The 19,318-nt window shown below is 43.3% G+C and overlaps 1 protein-coding gene across 1 annotated transcript; it reads left to right on the top strand.

Moving 5' to 3' along the window:
• Positions 1 to 1,379: 1,379 nt before the first annotated feature.
• On the top strand, positions 1,380 to 9,908 carry LOC310693838 (vomeronasal type-2 receptor 26-like; the record flags this gene model as incomplete). The annotated part of the gene is made up of 6 exons (XM_083476226.1): positions 1,380 to 1,639; positions 2,924 to 3,215; positions 5,116 to 5,976; positions 7,071 to 7,298; positions 7,758 to 7,884; positions 9,007 to 9,908. 6 exons carry the CDS (start codon positions 1,380 to 1,382, stop codon positions 9,906 to 9,908), a joined length of 2,670 nt encoding a protein of 889 aa, XP_083332352.1.
• Positions 9,909 to 19,318: the final 9,410 nt, after the last annotated feature.

Genomic DNA, 19,318 nt, shown 5'->3' with positions numbered 1-19,318 from the left:
CGCCTCTTCCAACAGTTCTATGTGTCTATGGTTCACATTTCGATTTTGAAGTAGGTATAAAAAAGTGAGTCAGGTGGTAGCTTTTAATGCCACATAAAAATACAGATCTTGTAAATCTATTTTATACTATTTCCCTCTCATTAAGGTCTCATTTTTAAGGTGTTTTTCTTTTGCTCACTCTTTTGAAACCTATACAAGTATAGGCTTCTGCACCTCTAGCTGTGAGAGTGAGCAGGACGTAACAGAACTGAGAAGTTCTAGAGAACAAATCTGTCCATTTAACATCCATATCACAAGCAGTCTGGAGATTACAGCCACCGCGCTGAAATTTGTCTGTGAGCTCCATTGCACATGTGTATCTGTTGTCTCTATTGGTTTTCATTTCTTCTTAGAAGTTGCACAATCCCTCTACTTTTGATCACCTACCAGTAGCCACAGCATAAAGATCAAGGTCTTCCTAAACCCCAAACTGGCTATCTCTGCTGACAGTTATGTTGCAGCTACATGCTATTCTCTCGACAGCAGCACCATGAAATATGATATTAATGCTCTTGTTGCGTGATTCAGCAGGATGGTGGATCTATCGGTATGCTCAGTCGATGCACATCTTGATCATTTTCCAGACTGCAAATCTAGTGAATTGACTACATGTTACTGGTGCCTGCTACTATGGGTTGTATCCAACATTAGTCATACTCAGAGTAGACCCATTGAATTCAGGGACCTAAATTAGTTATTCCATTAATGTAAATGGGTCTGTTCTAAGCATTACTAACTTTGAATACAACTCTGTGCGTTTCTTGCTAATATGTTCAACTCTTATCTAACCATACTGGTTACTCAATGGCCACTGAAGTTTTCACCTGGATTTCCAAAAGTATTTATTTCTTTAAAAACCTTCTAAATATGAGACTTTTTATGTAGACTTCGCAAAAAAGTCATTTGTGGTTGATTAGTCTTATTCCAGGCTCACTTGTTTTCTGGGGGGCTTTTCAGTTGCTCTTGGTCATTACAAGCTGATGCCTCTCTTGCTGTCCACGTGATGAAGACCACAGAAGACCTGCCGAGATCAGATAAACATGTTGTCTTCAATGTCTCATGGAATCTGTGATTCTAAATAGGCAATTATTGTTCTTCCTAACTATCAAATTAAACATGATGACTCCTACTTTCCCACAAAGTCCCAAAGGAGCTTCAGTACTAATCACCAGCAAAACCATGAATAGAGGGAGGTATGTTATTAATAAACCTTGTATCATTCCATGCTGGGGCTAGAGAGAGTCAGGGCTCTTGTCAGTTTGATCATTGATACTTTATCTTGTGCAGTTTGAGCTGTGCATCGACCAACTGTGTCTCCATTCAAGCCATGTTTGAAGATAATGAGTATGAATGGGTGTGGAGAAGAATTTTTTTCTTGCAAGTTAGTGGCATCTGTAGTATTAGTACTAGTGTTTTTGCCTCAGGTAGTGTGCAAGATTCCAGATGCCAAATGTGGCACCAGTGACCCTCTTCCTATTCTTCATAAGTTCCACCATCCAGGAGATCTCACCATTGCTGGCATCGTGTCTATGATGTACATGTTTTCCAAACCAATAACGTTCATAGAATGTCCCTCAATGGACCTCTTTGATGGAACTTTGTAAGATTTTCAAACTTTCCATTACACGGATCACCAACGTGGCACCTGTGGGGTATGCATGCACCCCCAGAGATCTTCCCTGGTGCCCACAGGGTTCCCCCCTTGCTCCACTGAATTTAATCTTGAAAGACACCTTGTATTATTGCCAATAGAATAGGTTGCCCTGTGTGTTTGGTATGTGTTTCTAGTTTGCAAATGGGATTTGGGTTGCCCGATATATTAAAAAGCCTGTCCTATGAATCCCATGGAGGTTTGTGGGTTTTCCATGAGTATCTGGTTGGTCACTATGTGACTGAGCTCTGGAAAAGATGGATCTAAGGTTAAAACCTCTAAAAACTGTGATTACCATCAAAGGAGTGATTCAACTAATGGTGTTGCAGGGACATCCAGTGGTGATCTTAACTTCCACCTGCCTCTGATTTTCTTGGACACAAAATATTGAAATAATTGGCATTCAATACATTAAAATTTCCCTTAAAAATAGTTTGCTATCCAACAACCAGCTTCTGTAGATTATAAATAGCCACAGTCCAAAATGATCATCGATATTTGGAAGTACAATTATTTAAAAAGGGGAGATGCTACCCTTACTAGTAAACTAGCTAAATTATTGAGTCATAAAACTCATATTATTTTTCAAGTAGAAGCAGCTCAGATGAAACATTAGCCCATGTTCTCTCCTGATGTTTAACGCACACACCTCCCAAAATAAGGACATAAGATCCCAATTAATCTCCCCAGAACTTTCTCTATTCTATCGAAACTTAGCTAAATTTTGTATTTTGATTTTAATGGCAACCTCCAACCCTAAGATCACAGAAAAATTATATAGAAATATAGAAATAGAACCTCTAAGTGGTTTACAAGGAAATAAGGTAGCGCAAAGTTCATTATTGTAGCCATCAAAACTAGGCCACTGTTCTTAAATGGAAGGTGAGGTATGCATGGAGAAAAATGGTCCATTTTTAACTATTTCTGATAGTTCAAGTATTCTGCTCACTCTCATTTTATAAGGTGCAATTTGTGTGCATGGATATGTTTTTAGAAATGAGACAATGTCAAATTCTGAATCCACCGGTGCCATTCTGAAAACCAATGCTAAAAATTTGAATCTCCAAAATATGACGGGGGCAGGCGACTTTCAATGAGAACTTTGCAAACAGGTTCTCTCAAAATAGTATTGGGTGGCTGAGCCCATGTGACAAAAAGCCAACTGTGCATGACAACGTTTCTTCATCCTTGGGATGGAAATAATTTGTGAATCCTCCAATCCTCTCATTTCAGGGTCATGCTACAGATCTACCAGCATGTCCTGGCACTGATATTTGCTGTAGAGGAGAGCAATGAAAATCCGAAGATTTTGCCTAATCTCACCCTGGGCTTCCATATCTACAATAGTTATTTCAATCCGAGATGGACCTATCAGGCCTCAATGGAGGTCTTCTCCACCCAGGGCAGATTCATCCCTAACTACAAATGTGATAATGTCAACAATCCAGTAGCTGTCATTGGGGGGCCCATCTCTGAAGTTTGTCTCCACATGGCAGATATCCTGCGCATCTACAAAATCCCACAGGTATGGCAGGCACTAGAGCATGGGAGTATAACAAGTAATTTTCACTTGTGTTTTGGTGATTTGAAGATTTTTAGGCTGTTTCCAAGGTCAGTTTGTACATTCAGAAAAGTTAAGTACTGAATATATCCTTGTCTTCAGACTACAGAGTGCTTTAATGTGTTCAGCCATCTGTAGGGGTTGGCGTTAAATATTTCAGTGTAAAAGAGGAAAGGATCAGCCTGATGTTCTCACAGACATTGAGTCTGAAGAGGTCCACTCCTCCTGGGAAAGCTCCACTACTTAACTTATAAGTTAGCTATATATGTCAGTCCCAAGAAACCTGTCTTAAGGACTTACATTTCCTCTTTGCCTTGTATATTTCAAACTCACAGAAGGGATATGGAAGGAACTGTAGGTTTTCTCCAGGGAAAAACTGTCAATAAGCAGCAATGTTTGTTAATGTACAAAGAAGTACAAAGTTCTCTTTGCTTATCTTGTACACCTTCATATTATGGAGGTGAAGTTCACAGGGGAAATGAAGGTCTGATGTTTTTGAGGAAGGTATCCTTTAACACTTTTTCAGAATGGGAGGGTGAAGGCAAGAATGAGAGAACAAATTTTTAAGAATAGTTTTATTATTATTTTTTAAAAAAAATTAAGTGATTCTGCAAACTTCAATGTTTTCAGACAAGATCTGATGATATTATACATAACATATATACACTTATTTATCATTGTCAGACAAATTCAGACATAAAATAAAGCCAAAGTAAATAAACCACAGGTGTGTGAAGGCTTTAAAAGAAGCAACTAGAACCATTTATAGCATAGAAATGATAGTTAAACAAGACAAGCTTGCAAAAACATGACCCTCATTTTACCAAGTAGAAGCAATTAAAGTATTCAACTATCCTGAGTCCTTGGCCATGTTCCTCCTTGCTTGGAAATGAAATCAAGTCAGACTAAATGAATATGGTTCTATTTTGTGATCTAATATGAAGTGTTGCTTTTGACCCAGCTCTCTCTAAGCATAGCTGGGGAAGCATAGCAGAAATGGGGAACATTTTCCAGCCCAAGGACCACATTCCCTCCTGAGCAACCTTTTGAGAGCTCTGCAATTGATGGTTGAGGCGAGAGGCAAAAGTGGTAGTGCAATGAATGTAAATGTTACCTTTGTACAGTAGGATAAGTCTTTTTACAGGCACCCCTCTGAATCTTCCTTCCAGACCTCTGTTGAAGGTGTGTAGCAGAACTAGTGGGGTGGTTGTTCCAGGGCTAGCTTGAGAGCATTGGCAGGTCACCCTGTCCAAAGTAGGGTCTGAGGTGTCCTAATCCTGGTGTATATGAATGCTCAACCTCTTTGTACCTCACAAACACATGAAATTCTCAGCAGCATTCAATAAATGCAGACTTCTTAAAAAGGTAAAGGTGCCCCTGCCCGTACGGGCCAGTCGTGTCCGACTCTAGGGTTGTGCGCTCATCTCACTCTAGAGGCCGGGAGCCAGCGCTGTCCGGAGACACTTCCGGGTCACGTGGCCAGCATGGTGAAGCTGCATCTGGGCGAACCGGCACCAGCGCAGCACACGGAAATGCCGTTTACCTTCCCGCTATAAAGCGGTACCTATTTATCTACTTGCACTTAGGGGTGCTTCCGAACTGCTAGGTGGGCAGGAGCTGGGACCGAAAGACGGGAGCTCACCCTGCCGCAGGGATTCGAACCGCCGACCATGCGATCGGCAAGCCCTAGGCGCTGAGGTTTTACCCACAGCGCCACCCGCGTCCCTGCAGACTTCTTAATCAAGGTTAAATCTTCTTTAATGTTTGGCATACAACTTCAACAGAATGAAACGACACAGAATTATCCCTCCCCCTTCTACTTTTGGAAATTTCCTGCTCTTTTGTCCTCCTTTCATTTCTTCAGCTCATATATGGCTCTGCTCCAGTGACCAAGCAGACAAGCCAGACCGTTTTCTACCACCAGATGTTCCCAGATGTGGCTCATCAGTATAAAGGGATTCTCCAACTACTGCTGCATTTCAGGTGGACGTGGGTTGGGGTGCTGTCTGTGAGCGATGCCAATGGAGAGACATTTGTAAGCAACATACTTCCCCAGTTTGTCAAGAGAGGGATTTGCTTCGATTTCATTGAAAGATTCCCAGTAATGACTAACTCCAATGACATTGCTGTCATAGTGTCAGAAGGGATGGAAACAAGCAATATTGTCAAGAGAAGCACTGCTGATGCGGTGATCATCCAGGGGGAAATTGATACCATTATAATTTTGAGAATGTTTCACGAGTATTCACAACTTGAGGACACATCAGTAAAAGGCAAAGATAAAGTCTGGATTATGACAACTCAGATGGATTTCGCATCAGTTCCCTTCCAAAGGACTTGGGACATAGGCTTATTCCATGGTTCAATAGTCTTTGCTGTCCACTCAAAGGAAGTGTCAGCTTTCCAGAAATTTCTCCAGATGAGAAACCCAACTTCAGACAAAGAATATGACTTTATCAAGGCATTTTGGGAAGAAGCATTTGAATGTTCTTTCCCAGGACCTATGGACAACAGGCAGGATGGTGAGATCTGCAGTGGGAAGGAGAAGCTGGAGACTCTGCCTGCCTCTGTTTTTGAAATGAGCATGACAGGCCACAGCTACAGTGTTTACACTGCTGTCTTTGCTGTGGCACATGCATTGCATGCCATGCATTCATCGAGGTTCAAGCACAGAGCATTGGTGGATGAGGGAAGAATGAAGCTTCTGAGTCAACAGCTGTGGAAGGTAATGTCTTGAGGAAACTTATGCAGGAAACACCACCATATCTGGGAGAACAAAAAGTGGAATCCAGACAGTGTATAAAGCTGTCTATCAAGGCTATTTTGCATCTAAAAGCCAAATCCCTTAAGAAATTGAATGCATGACTTGGCATTGCGTTCCTTTTAAAAACTGTAAATAATAGTTGCTAGGATTTTAGCAGTGGTTCAGAGGGAATTTGATCATTTCTTCATATCGATGGAAGCCAGCATGTGTGCATGGTTGTGTGTCTATGTAATAACTTTCATTACAAGTGTCACACAGGCAGAAAGGATTTTAGGCTAATCCTGGCTTCCTGTCCTCCTCCAACTTTTATGATATTCTGTCAACTCCAAGTGTCATCACACAGTTTTGCTCTTAGTCCTGTCATAGATTCCATTTTGTTAAGTTTATCTAGGAAACATGAATAAACAGAGGAAGGCCAATTATATTGAATCAGACCATCAGTCTGTCTAGCTCAATCTTGTTTACACTGGCTGGCAGCTCCTTGGGACATTGCCAGACCTACCTGGAGATGTCAGAGACTGGTCCTGGGATGCGCTGCATGCAAAGCACATGCTCTATCACTGAGTTTGTATTTCCCTATGTAGGGATTGTTTATAGCGCACCCGTGCTTTTAAGTAGGACCTAGAGATGGATGTGTACACCCTCCCCTTACTTATTCTTTTCCTCAGCCTTCAAGAGCCAGCTCCAAAACAGTTACTGGCCTATCCCCCCCCTTCACAATATGCTTTATTCATATGAGTTGAATCCTGAGGAGCAAGTTGAACTCAAGAGCTACCAGATGCTGCTAGATATAAAGGCTATATTCTACCTCCACGGTTGGAGTCCGTATGCCTCTGAATACTAACTGTTGAGAACCACACTGAGGACAATATTTCTGCACTCTGTTCCAGCTCCCAAGCTTTCCATGGATACCTGGTTGGTCAGTGTGAGAACATGATGCTAGGCTTTGTCGATCATCCTCTGGTATATCTGAGGTTCCACCAAAATACAGATTCATTACCCATATCCTTTAACACCCCTATCTTCTTGTTCTTATATTTCCTTCCAAAATTTAGCTCAACCATTTTGTGAGAAGAACCTCATTTAATAGCAGTTCTGGTGAAACAATTTCCTTCAATAAAAATGGAGAGTTAGAAACAGGATTTGATATCACCAACTGGGTGACATTCCCAAACCAGTCCTTTCTGAGAGCCAGAGTTGGAAAGATAGACCCCATGGCACCACGGGAAGAAACCTTCACCATTTCTGAGAATGCTATTCTGTGGCCCAAGAGCTTTAATCAGGTAAATGCCATTCAGGTTGTGCTATAGTCAAACATTCTGTGGTTCACAGGTCACTCTGGGAACCTTGGATTGAATTGTTTTGGTCAAATGTTTTAAGCAAGCATGTCAAGCAGGTAGAAATTGAAGAAAGAAAGAAAGAAAGAAAGAAAGAAAGAAAGAAAGAAAGAAAGAAAGAAAGAAAGAAAGAAAGAAAGGGAGGGAGGGAGGGAGGGAGGGAGGGAGGGAGGGTCAAGAAGTCTATTAGAGCACCCTTTGCAAATCTAAGTTTGGATGAACTGTGTTCTGCAAAAGTTCATAGACAAGTGATAAATTATCTGATTCAGGTATAATCCAGTAGGTGCAGAAAAGGGAGGCTTGCTCCAGATTGCAAAATGAAACAAGATCCTCCTTGATTCAAAATAACCCTTGAGGTACAAACTTGCAAAAATTAAAACATTATTTTCTTTCATGTATGGACAGGCACAGCCCCTTTCTGTCTGCAATGACAATTGTCACCCAGGGTATCAGAAGGCCAAGAAAGAAGGGAAGCCATTTTGCTGCTATGATTGCATTCCATGTCCAGAAGGGAAGATCTCAAACCAGAAGGGTAAGAAATATCGTGCACACAGTTTATCAGGGATATTGACATCAGGATATAGAGAGAGTCATTTCCCTTGTGTCAAAAGAGTGGTTCACAATTCTACAGTGGTGGTAGCTGCTGATATGAATGAAGATGCAATCTGAGAAACTGACATGTAATCAGCATAGCCCAGTCCAAGAAGCCAAAGCCTCCCTGATGACGCCACCTGCACAGCCAGTTGTTTACCTCCAGTATTTTCCTCTCTCTTCCTGGGCCATGGCCTTCAACAGGAAGGAGTTATGAAAAGGCCACCTGTGTCTCAAGGCCCTTCAGCTTCCTGCCCCAAGTCACACAGCCCCTTGCTATACATCGAAGGTTGTTGTGGCAGTATTGTGAGTACCCACATGGATCAGAAGGAAAGGGTTGTGGTGAGTGGGCTTTACAAGACTTGGCAATTTCTCTGCCACATCCTGAATCTTTGTACCTTGAAGACACCACACATGATACATAAATTCCATTCATGAATTGCTTCCTGTAAAACAGCTTAAAGCAATCTAACAATGGAATCAACAATGGAATGCCGCAATTTTCAAAAGGTCATGTCAAAGTGACACAGACCAAACTCATTCATTCATTTTAAAGACTTATGCACCACCTTTCAGTCTCTTGCCTCTTGAGGTGAAATGCAAAAGAACAGCAAGCTACATGTACTCAACCCAGACCCAGCAGCTCAAAATCTTCTATGTGATTGATTGGGCCAAAGTGTGCTTTCTTGCAGCTCTACAGTACAAAAGAAATTGACAATTGGTGCTGTCAACTGCCTTTGTACAGTTGGTGCAGAATGTTCTTGCTGACAAGGAAAGGGTTAACAGTGGTCCCTGAAGCTGATCCTTCAGCAGTCAGTGGAAATGGCAAGGCTGCCCTTCCCCAGACCAAGAGGAGAAGTAGTTTGTTCCACGCCTCCCCAACAATAAGTAGTAGGGAAAGACATATTCATTGACAAAACAGCGTCCAGTGCTGCTGGGTTGCTCATCTGTGAGAACAACATCTTGCAAATAGTTATACTTCCATTTTTAACCCGACAACATTCATCCAGGTCTTTCTCACATTTAGATTTGATTATTTCAGACCTGATGTTTTGTTTTCCAGACACAGAGAACTGTTTCCAGTGTCCAGAAGATCAGTTTCCAAATGACGACCAGGATTCATGTATTCCAAAATATATAACCTTCCTGACGTATGAAGAACCTTTGGGAATCACTTTGACTGGTTCTGCTCTTTCCTTGTCTTTCATCACAGCTTTGGTGCTGGGAATCTTCATTATGCACAGGGACACTCCCATAGTCAAAGCCAACAACCGGAGCCTCACCTACCTTCTCCTTCTCTCCCTCCTTCTCTCCTTTCTTTGTGTTTTGCTATTCATTGGCCAGCCTGAAAGTCTCACCTGTCTTCTTCAACAAACCACATTTGGCATAATCTTTTCAGTGGGAATTTCTTGTGTGTTGGCCAAAACCATCATTGTAGTTCTGGCCTTCATGGCCACCAAACCAGGGAGCAGGATGAGGATGTGGGCAGGAAGAAGACTGTCCATTTCCATTGTTCTTTCCTGCTCCCTTACACAAGTCGCCATTTGCATTGTGTGGCTGGCAATATCTCCTCCGTTCCCAGATTTAGACATGCATTCAGTGACCAAAGAGATTGTATTGCAATGTAATGAAGGATCATCCTTCATGTTCTATTGTGCTCTGGGCTTTATGGGCTTCCTGGCCATGTTCAGCTTCATCATGGCATTCCTAGCCCGGAAGTTGCCTGACAGTTTTAATGAAGCCAAGTTCATCACCTTCAGCATGTTGGTCTTTTGTAGCGTTTGGCTTTCCTTTGTCCCAACGTACTTGAGCACCAAAGGAAAATACATGGTGGCTGTCAAGATCTTCTCCATCTTGGCCTCCAGCTTTGGGATTCTTGGCTGCATATTTTCCCCAAAATGTTATATTATTATACTGAGGCCTGAGTTGAATAACAAGGAGCAGTTAAGAAGAAGGAATCATTGAAGCCACTAAAATTCTATGACTTTAGAAAAGCCATGAGTAAACTTTTGGACTTGGTTCATTTTGAGATGTCTTCCTGTTTTCTTTGTTGTAAGACACTTGGAGCCTGATTGCTTTTGTAGAAGAGAAGTGTTCAAATAAAATTATGACTGACTGAATGATCATACTTTCTACAAGTCTTCCCAAGACAGAAGTTATGGTAACCAGTCTATAATTTTCAGGACCTTAAAGCCTGAATAACAACAACTTTTATTTATATTTTGCCCTCCCCAGCCAAAGTCGGGCTCAGGGCAGCTAACATCAGATGTATAACATAAGTATAAAATCAAACAATAATTAAATTACCTCCTAAAAACAGGTCAAAATCACTTTAGAATCTAATTAGATGGCTTTCCGCAAGGTTAGGGTTGGGAACAGTAAATGTTCATCCGGCCCAGCTGTTTACGCTGTTCTTATATGGGCAGTGAGAACACTGGGAGGCCTCTTTCATATTAGTTCTTATGCAAAAAGAAAAGGGGAGTCAGGCTGGGCCCTGACCAAAGACCTGGCAGAACAACTCCGTCTTGCAGGTCCTGCGTAAAGATGTCAAATCCCGCAGGGCCCTGATCTCTTGTGACAGAGTGTTCCACCAGGCTGGGGTTGAAGAAGTCAAACTCTTCTTAAGTAAGCATGGAAGTTTCTACAGTGTATCACTGGGCAGGCAATGAATAGTCTCTGGCAGACCTTATAAGGTGGGCAACCTCTGGCATGGGAAGAGGTGGAGAGTCTGCTGGGTTGATCCTTGTTCTCCAGGTGTCTCATTACAAATGAACAGAAGTCAGGACTGCAGAGAATACAAACTTAGGGCTGGTTCTCAAGGATATTAAACTCCCTCCACACACAATATTTTTTCAAGGGGATTTCAAACATCGTCTTATTAATAGGGAATCTTTTGAAACTTTTCTGCTACTTTTGAACTCTGGAAAATACCCACAAAATACTCTCATTCTCACCTTTCATATAGACCTCTGAGACCTGCACAGAGCAAGCAGCCAAACTTCACTTTCAAGTATAATGCACCTAGCATGTTATTTGCTTAATGGTCTCTGTTTGTGCAAAGCTGAGAATATAAACATCATCTGTCCCTAACTACTATAGTTACAGCCATCTAGTTTCTTGCTACAAATTGCATTACCTGGACCCATTAATTCCCATAGCACAACTAGGTGACGACATAAACTGGATGATTGCAACCATCACATCTAAGTGCCTGTAAACCATAATAATGTGATCATCGCCCTTGTAATTATTAACATAAGAACAGAATCATAGAATCATAGAATCATAGAGTTGGAAGAGACCACAAGGGCCATCGAGTCCAACCCCCTGCCAAGCAGGAAACACCATCAGAGCACTCCTGACATATGGTTGTCAAGCCTCTGCTTAAAGACCTCCAAAGAAGGAGACTCCACCACACTCCTTGGCAGCAAATTCCACTGTCAAACAGCTCTTACTGTCAGGAAGTTCTTCCTAATGTTTAGAAGACACTTCTCCCCATATAAAGGGACTATGAGCTGCATTATTATTAATGAAAATAGGAGGATCCTACTAATATTCCTTGTACATTTCCAAGGTAGGACGAGATAGCCAGCGCTTGGTCCGTCTCATAAGAGAGACTTTATCCTGCACCATCTGAGCCACAAATCAGCCCCTATTGTCTCCTTAAGTCAGGCTGTGCAGGCTGCAGCACAGGACTCAGCAAAGGAGAATGTGGAGGTGGGAGAATTTATGTACAAGAAGAATTATTTCATGCAAGATAGTTGGATTTGTACTATGGCTACCAGTGCTTTTGCCTCAGGTGACATGCAAGATTCCTAACCTTGAATGCAGCATCAGTGATCCCCTTCCTATTCTTCACAAGTACCACCAGCCAGGAGATCTCATCATTGCTGGTATTATGTCTCAGGTCTACATATTCTTCAACTCAATAGACTTCAAAGAATGTCCTTCTAGTGACCTCTTTGATGACATTGTGTAAGATTTGTTTTCTAAAATCCTCTGATACCACATATTTATTATATATTCCCTGGAGGAGCCAGGCCCATAGATCAGTGTTAGATCCAGTGAATGGGAGAAGAATGGCAGCTCAACTTTCCCGGCCTTTGTCAAATAATTGCATCATACCTGTAGCTAAGTCACATTAATCATCACCTTCCTTTTGTCTTCTTAGTTGTGGCAGCCATGAATCTAACATCCCAAGCCTATTTCCCTCAGCAGCCGAAGGAGCAATTCAAAGCCAGCATCTGCAAGGTGGATCAGCCTGGGCTCAGCCAGCTGAAACCCCTCATCCCAGATCAGACAGAGATATAGTGATGTAAGTCTCCCATTCCAGCTGATTGGGAGCTCATCTGACTCATACAAGGCCAGGGTAAGCCCCCAAAAGGGGAGATGTTCCAGATGCATGGCAGTGTTGGTGCAGGTGGAGAGCTATTCCATACTCCATTGGGGTTCCTTCAAATGACCTAGCATCCCAGTGGAAGCAACATTACCAAAAGGGATTGTGTAAGTCAAACTCTCTTTTTTAAAAGGCTTAGTTCCCCAGTTTAGGGCTGGAATCTGTGTGTGCTAATGTTCCTCCAGATTTCCCTAGACTGAGATAGATTGATCTGTAAAATATTATTAGCTCAACTGAAGTGTAGCAGATGTCCCATCCAGAAGGAAACGCACTGTGGCACAGCATGTACATAACTATCATTTCAGGATCATGACACAGCTCTACCAACATATCCTGGCATTAGTATTTGCTGTAAAGGAGATCAATGTAAACCCCCAAATCTTACCCAACCTCACCCTGGGCTTCCACATCTATAACAGTCAGTTCAGCCCAAGCTGGACCTACCGTGTCTCCTTGGAACTCCTCTCTACATATGGCAGATACACCCCCAACTACAAGTGTGACCTCCAGAATAACCCCGTAGCAGTCATTGGAGGCTCTAACTCTGAAGTCTGTCTCCACATGGCAACTATACTGAGCATCTACAAGATTCCACAGGTAAAATTCTCCCAGAGCACCTCTCATGATGTCAAGCTACCCAGACCATTGGGTCTTCTTTTGAGGCAAAGGCATGGCACTTTGCAAGTTCTGGTGATCAGCTGTCCCTTTACAACTGTCACTGTGTTTGTCCTTTTTCATTTGTTTTCCCTTTGCTCTTTCCCCTTATTGCTTAATATATGATAACTGCCATGGAAATAAATGGTGAATAAATATTTGTGTCTAATTGTGCTGATCTATGCTTGAAGTAAACTGGCTGAGGGACTACAGTAAATATGCCAGTGTGGTGTCCTTCAGATGTGATTGAAATCCAACTTTCATCAGCCCCAGACAGCGTGGTCAGTGCTCATAGATTATGGGAGTTCTAATCCAACAACAGAATATGGTGGAAGCCCTGCTATGCCAGTGAATGTAAGACATGGCACAACCACGAAAGGCAAATGCGTGCAATTGTTTGAGTAGACTGGCACAACCCTCTTTCAGTTTATACTTTCTGCCACTATAGTTTCACAAGTGAGGACAAAGTGAATTCCTTTGCTAGGATAGTTGGTTTAGAGCAGAGCTTTCCAAACTGTCTGTCACAACACTATAGTGTGTCACACAAATGCTCCCCACACTCCTCCCAGGGCTGGAAAAGGGTTGGTTTAACCTCCAGTTTGCTAGTAAAATTGAATTACTGTGTCATGAAATGATGCATCTCTAAAAAGTGTGTCACCAACATGAAACATTTGGAAAGCTCTGGTTTAGAGAATTGGTCAGCATATTTGTACCTTTGCATTCCAACACTTTCTCTTAAGCTTGAGAAAAACTGAAAAACTCCCAGGTCGTCAGCACTCAACAACAACAGCAACAAATCTGAAATCTAGGTTGGATTTTAACTGCTGCCAATACGAGTTAAAAAGTAAACCACCTCACCCTTTTTAAAAAGTATCTCATCTCGTCATTTCCTGCCCTTCATTTAGCTCATCTATGGCTCTGCTCCAGTGGGGAAAATGAAAACTGAAGCTGCTTTCTACCACCAAATGTTCCCAAATCTAGACCATCAGTATGAAGGGATTCTCAAGTTATTGCTACATTTCAGGTGGACATGGACTGGTTTGTTGACTGTGAATGACGAGAATGGAGACAGGTTTAGACAGAGCGTGGTTCCAAAATTTATCCTGAGAGGAATCTGCTTTGATTTCATGGAAAGATTTCCCACAATTACATATTCTAGCAGTGTTACAGACGTGGTTACAGATGCGCTCAAGACATTTAATATTGCCATGAGAAGTACTGTCAACGTGTTGCTCATTCATGGTGAAATTGATTCCATGACAGTTTTGAGAGCATTTCCTGAAATGTCAGAATATGAAGGTATTCCTATGAAGGCTAAAGGGAAAGTTTGGATCATGACAGTCCAGATGGATTTCACATCACTTCCTTTTCAAAGAGATAAGGACATTGACTTCCTCCATGGTGCTCTATCCTTCACAATTCACTCAAAGGAGGTCTTGGGATTCCAGGAATTTTTTCAGATGAGAAATCCCATCTTGGAAAAAGAAGATGGCTTTATGAAGGTATACTGGGAAGAGGCATTTGCGTGCGATTTCCCTGACTCTGGGGAAAATATGCAGGATGGCAAAATTTGCACAGGGGAGGAGAAGCTGGAGACTCTTCCGGGGTCTATTTTTCAAGCGAGCATGACTGGCCACAGCTACAGCATCTACAATGCAGTCTATGCTGTGGCTCATGCCTTGCATGCCACACATTCATCTCATTTCAAACACAGAGCAATTGAGGATGGAGGATGGCTGAAGTTTTGGAATCAACAGGTGTGGAAGGTAAGATCAGGAGCGCAATAATGCAGGAATGCTCCCCATACCCTTGGAAATAATAAAAAGGGAAGAATCCAGAGGGTTTGAAAAGTTTCTGTTCTCACCAACAGTGGTTAGCATCTCTTTTTCTATATAACAATTTTTATTAATTTTTACATATATTATCATTACATCACATTATATTTTCATTAACACACCTTTTGGCTCCAACAAGCCTATGACTTCCCTCCTTCTCGACTAGTGGTCTACCACCTTAAATTTTGTTTCTTGTTATATCCTCTATTTCCTAATCGTGTTATAACTTTTTAACTTACTCAACCTGAATAGGTATTATTATTATTATTATTATTATTATTATTATTATTATTATTAGTTCGCATATAAAGACCAAATTACATGTCTTGTTGAAAACATGATTCACTGTTTTATGAATCTGTTTTACATCTGTCAGTAGAAGCTGCCAGGGAGTTCAGTGAGGACTCATCCTGAATGGGGATAGGCCGTTCATCTCACTAACAGGAGATTGCAACAGGAGTTTTATTTAATGCCAAATGGCAGCTGCTGCAGAATGTCTTTTGTATGATTGTTTTTCATGAAAAGATGCATCATATAAAATCTTGCTGAAATTCAGCAAATTCCCCAAGCAGTAGTAGTAATATAATATACTAAGAAACCATATACAGAAGGTCAGTTGTCTGCATTCACTTACTTGTGGACATAAGAAGATCCTGCAGGATCAGGCCAATGACCCATCTACTCCAACATCCTCTTCTCACAATGTCCAGCCAGATGCCCATAGGACCTGATTGCAACAGGGCTCACCCCAATTTTGATTCCTAGCAACTGGCAAGCAGAGGCATCCTGCCTTCAGCCATGGAAGCAGAACATGGACATGATGCCCATCAGCCATTGACAGCCTTATCCCCTGTGAATTCTTCAAACCTCTTTAAAAATCCCTTCAGTTGGTGGAGCTTAACCCTCCTTTATTCTAAATAAAAATGTAGTAACAAGCCTTACTTGTTCATAAGTTGTAAAGGCTGCTTGAAAGGCTGTAACCCTTCCTATTTCTTTTCTTGTGATGTGTGGTTGTTACGCATTCTTCTTGATGGAATGAAGGTAATGAAAAGAAGATGGTGGAGATGTGGGGCTTTTAGTGTTTGATAATGACAATTGCATCTACTACTAGTCTTTATAAATCCTTTGTTGAAGGACCCATTCCTCATATCCCTCAAGTGGGAAAGCTCATCATCAACCTGCTATATCTAGTTATATTTGGGGATGCAGGTGGCGCTGTGGTCTAAAGCACTGAGCCTCTTGGGCTTGCCGATCAAAAGGTTGGCAGTTCGAGTCCGTGCAACAGGGTGAGCTCCCGTTGCTCTGTCCCAGTTTCTGCCAACCTGGCAGTTCAAAAGCATACCAGTGCAAGTAGATAAATAGGTACTGCTGTGGTGGGAAGGTAAACAGCGTTTCCATGCGCTCCGGCTTCCGTAAAGGTGTTTTGTTGTGCCAAAAGCAGTTTAGTCATGCTGGCCACATGACCTGGAAAGCTATCTGTGGACAAACGCCGGCTGCCTCGGCCTGAAGCGAAACGAGCGCTACACCCCATAGTCGCTGCACTTAACCATCCAGGGGTCCTTTACCTTTACCTAAATAGTTATTAGTTACCCTTCTATTCCCATTCTCTTTCCCCCTCCTGAATTTAGCTCAGCCACTGGGTGAGAAGCAGCGTCTTTAATAATAGTGCTGGGGAAAAAGTTTATTTCAACCAAAATGGAGAACTGGAGTCGGCATTTGATATAATGAACTGGGTGACATTCGCAAACCAGTCCATTCTTCAAGTAAGAGTTGGCGGGATAGACCCACAAGCCGCCTTGGGCAAACAGTTCACCATTCATGAGGATGCAATTGTGTGGCCCAGCAGATTTAACCAGGTACAGTTCAGGCCCATTTTTGTGGGCTCTATCTAAAAAGTGTCATGGCAAAACATCTGTCTGTAGTCATCTTCCTTTGCATCTTCATTTACACACTGGCAGGTAGGCTCACACCCTTTGGAGCATGCCACAAACTGTGCTATTGCTAATCGTGTCCGCCATGTTTGCATGTTGTGTGGCAGATGTGAACATGTTTGTTTACATATGCACATGGCTATCTATTTATAGAAGACCCTGCTCATACAGTTGTCCTAATTGCATGGACCACATAAGGCATACAACTCTATGAGAACAAGGCATGATGCTATTTAGTGCTTTGTTGTTTGTTGTGTTTTTACTCTCTTGTGCTATTCTTGCATTTTTACTTTATTCTGGATATTGTAAGATGCCTTAAGGTTGTTTTGCATCAAAGTGATAAATGAAATAAATAAGTTTAATGGTAATCATGATATGATGAGATGTTTCTAGACACTGCTTTTCTTACGTTCCATTCAATATACATAGTGTCAGGGAACTGCCATCGGAGCATCAGGTGGTGGAGGGACTCAGGGAGGAAGAAAGAGACTCAACAGCTGAAGCAGGGACCAGCAGGGGGAGGAGTGGGTCTCTGAGGGAATGCGAGCAGGAGGGAGGGCTCAGGGACGCTTCCAGCGAGAACAGTGGGGAGGTATCTGAGTCTCCCATAGGGAGACCCACACCTCGCCGGAAACTGTCACGCCGTGAGTCCAGGAGACGCGTTTCCGTTAAGGAGCTCCTTTGCTGGAAACGCTTCCGCAGACAGCCACTGTCGGACTCTACTAGTGACTAGAGCAGACATGTCTGAGGAGCTCCGTCACACACGGAGGTTTGTGGGGTCGCACAAACTCTGAGGGAGCACGTTTTTACGCACAAGCAGCTAATCAATCCCTAACAGCAGTCCGACAGTCTCTGTACGCTGCCTGTGCAAGAGAAAGCATCATGAGCGAACCAACCGGAACCGGAGGAGCGGGGGCTGGAGCTGGTCCAAGCTTGGAAGATAGATACCGAGCGTTGGAGGTCCAACTGGCGCTGCAGACGGCGAGGCTGGAGGAGAGAAGGGCTCAGGATGCAGACAAGAAGGGGAGAGCCACTCAATTCCCCAGAAAGGTACCAGGATTGGTGCAAAAATTTGGGGGGGACCCCAAGGATTACCATGCCTTTAGGACAGAGATGCAATATGCCATTAATGTGCAGTTCGATGAGTTCCCTGATGAGGAATCGCGAGTTGCTTTCGTAATTGGGCATCTTGAGAAAGGGGCGAGAGACTGGGTTCGACCCCTAATGGCAACGCACAATGACATACTAAAGGACACGAGGAAGTTCTTTCGTGCAATGGATATCATGTTTTCCAGCGATATTGAGGAAGGGGCGGTGCGCAGACAGCTAATGGCTTGTAAGCAGGGAAGTCGATCTGTCCGTGAGTACTGGACTGAGTTTACCATGCTGATTCACAGACTGAGTTGGGATTTATCGGCGGCACCCATTCAAATGCTATTTGAAGAAGGTCTTTCTTCGGCGGTGAAAGACGAGCTGTCACGGAGCCCCAGGGCGGGGTCTATGGATCAGCTGACCAAATCTGCGCTGACCATAGGAGCGCGGCAGGAGGCAAGAGCCTTGGAGAGGCGGGAAGGGAGAGGGGAACGTTGGAAGGAGTTCCGCATTCCAGACATTCCTGAGCCAGCTTTCCCGCCGGCAGAGCCGATGGAAATCGGAACAGCGCGCGCGCGCGCATTTTCAAAAACCAGCGAGGGGGCTAAGAAGGAGGGAAAGGGCCCCCGGAAATGCTATCTCTGCCAACAGCCAGGCCACTTTGCCAGAGTCTGCCCCCAGAGGAAGGAATGGCAAGGGATGGTGGGAGCTGTTGAGGGGGGAGAACAGGGGGGAACGGAGCAGGTAAAAGCCAACGCCTGGTTGCCACAATCGGGGCACTGCAGCCAGGCCAACGAGCAGTGAAAGTGCCCGTGCCAGAAGCTCCTCGACCTGCTCTAGTGATTGAAGTGTCGCTAGAGCTGCAAAATGGGCACCCCCTAAAAATAAAGGCGCTATTGGACTCAGGCAGCTCCTGCAATTTTATGAGCAAGGAGTTTGCTGCTGAACACCAGATACAGACTATCCCTTTAAGCAACCCCCTGCAGGTGACCACGATTGATGGCAGGGAGTTGTTGGGAGGAGGAGTCAGCTTGCAGACTGTCCCAATGATAATGAGGGTGGCAAGGCACACAGAACTGATAGCGTTTAATGTGGCCACCCTGGGAGGTGCTCCCATTATTTTGGGAATGAGCTGGCTAGCTCTACATGATCCGCTGGTTGGCTGGCATCAAAGAGTGGTGTCCTTTGGTTCAGCACATTGCTTAGAACACTGCAAAGGGGAAAAGGGTTCAGCAGGGGCCCAAGCCACCCTAGCAGGGACTGAAGTAATGGAGAAGGTGAAGGTACCACCACAGTATGCAGATCTCAGCGACGTGTTCAGCGAGAAGGAAGCTGACCAACTACCACCTCATAGACCCTTTGATTGCCAGATCAATTTACTCCCTGGAGCACAGCTTCCCGTGGGCAAGTTGTATGCCATGTCAGACAGAGAAATGCAGGAGTTGCGAGGGTTTATTGAGAAGAACC

The sequence above is a fragment of the Podarcis liolepis genome, assembly GCF_965112155.1.
Source record: "Podarcis liolepis genome assembly, chromosome: 15".
Classification (NCBI taxonomy): domain Eukaryota; kingdom Metazoa; phylum Chordata; class Lepidosauria; order Squamata; family Lacertidae; genus Podarcis; species Podarcis liolepis.
This window is presented reverse-complemented; position numbering and strand designations above follow the sequence as displayed.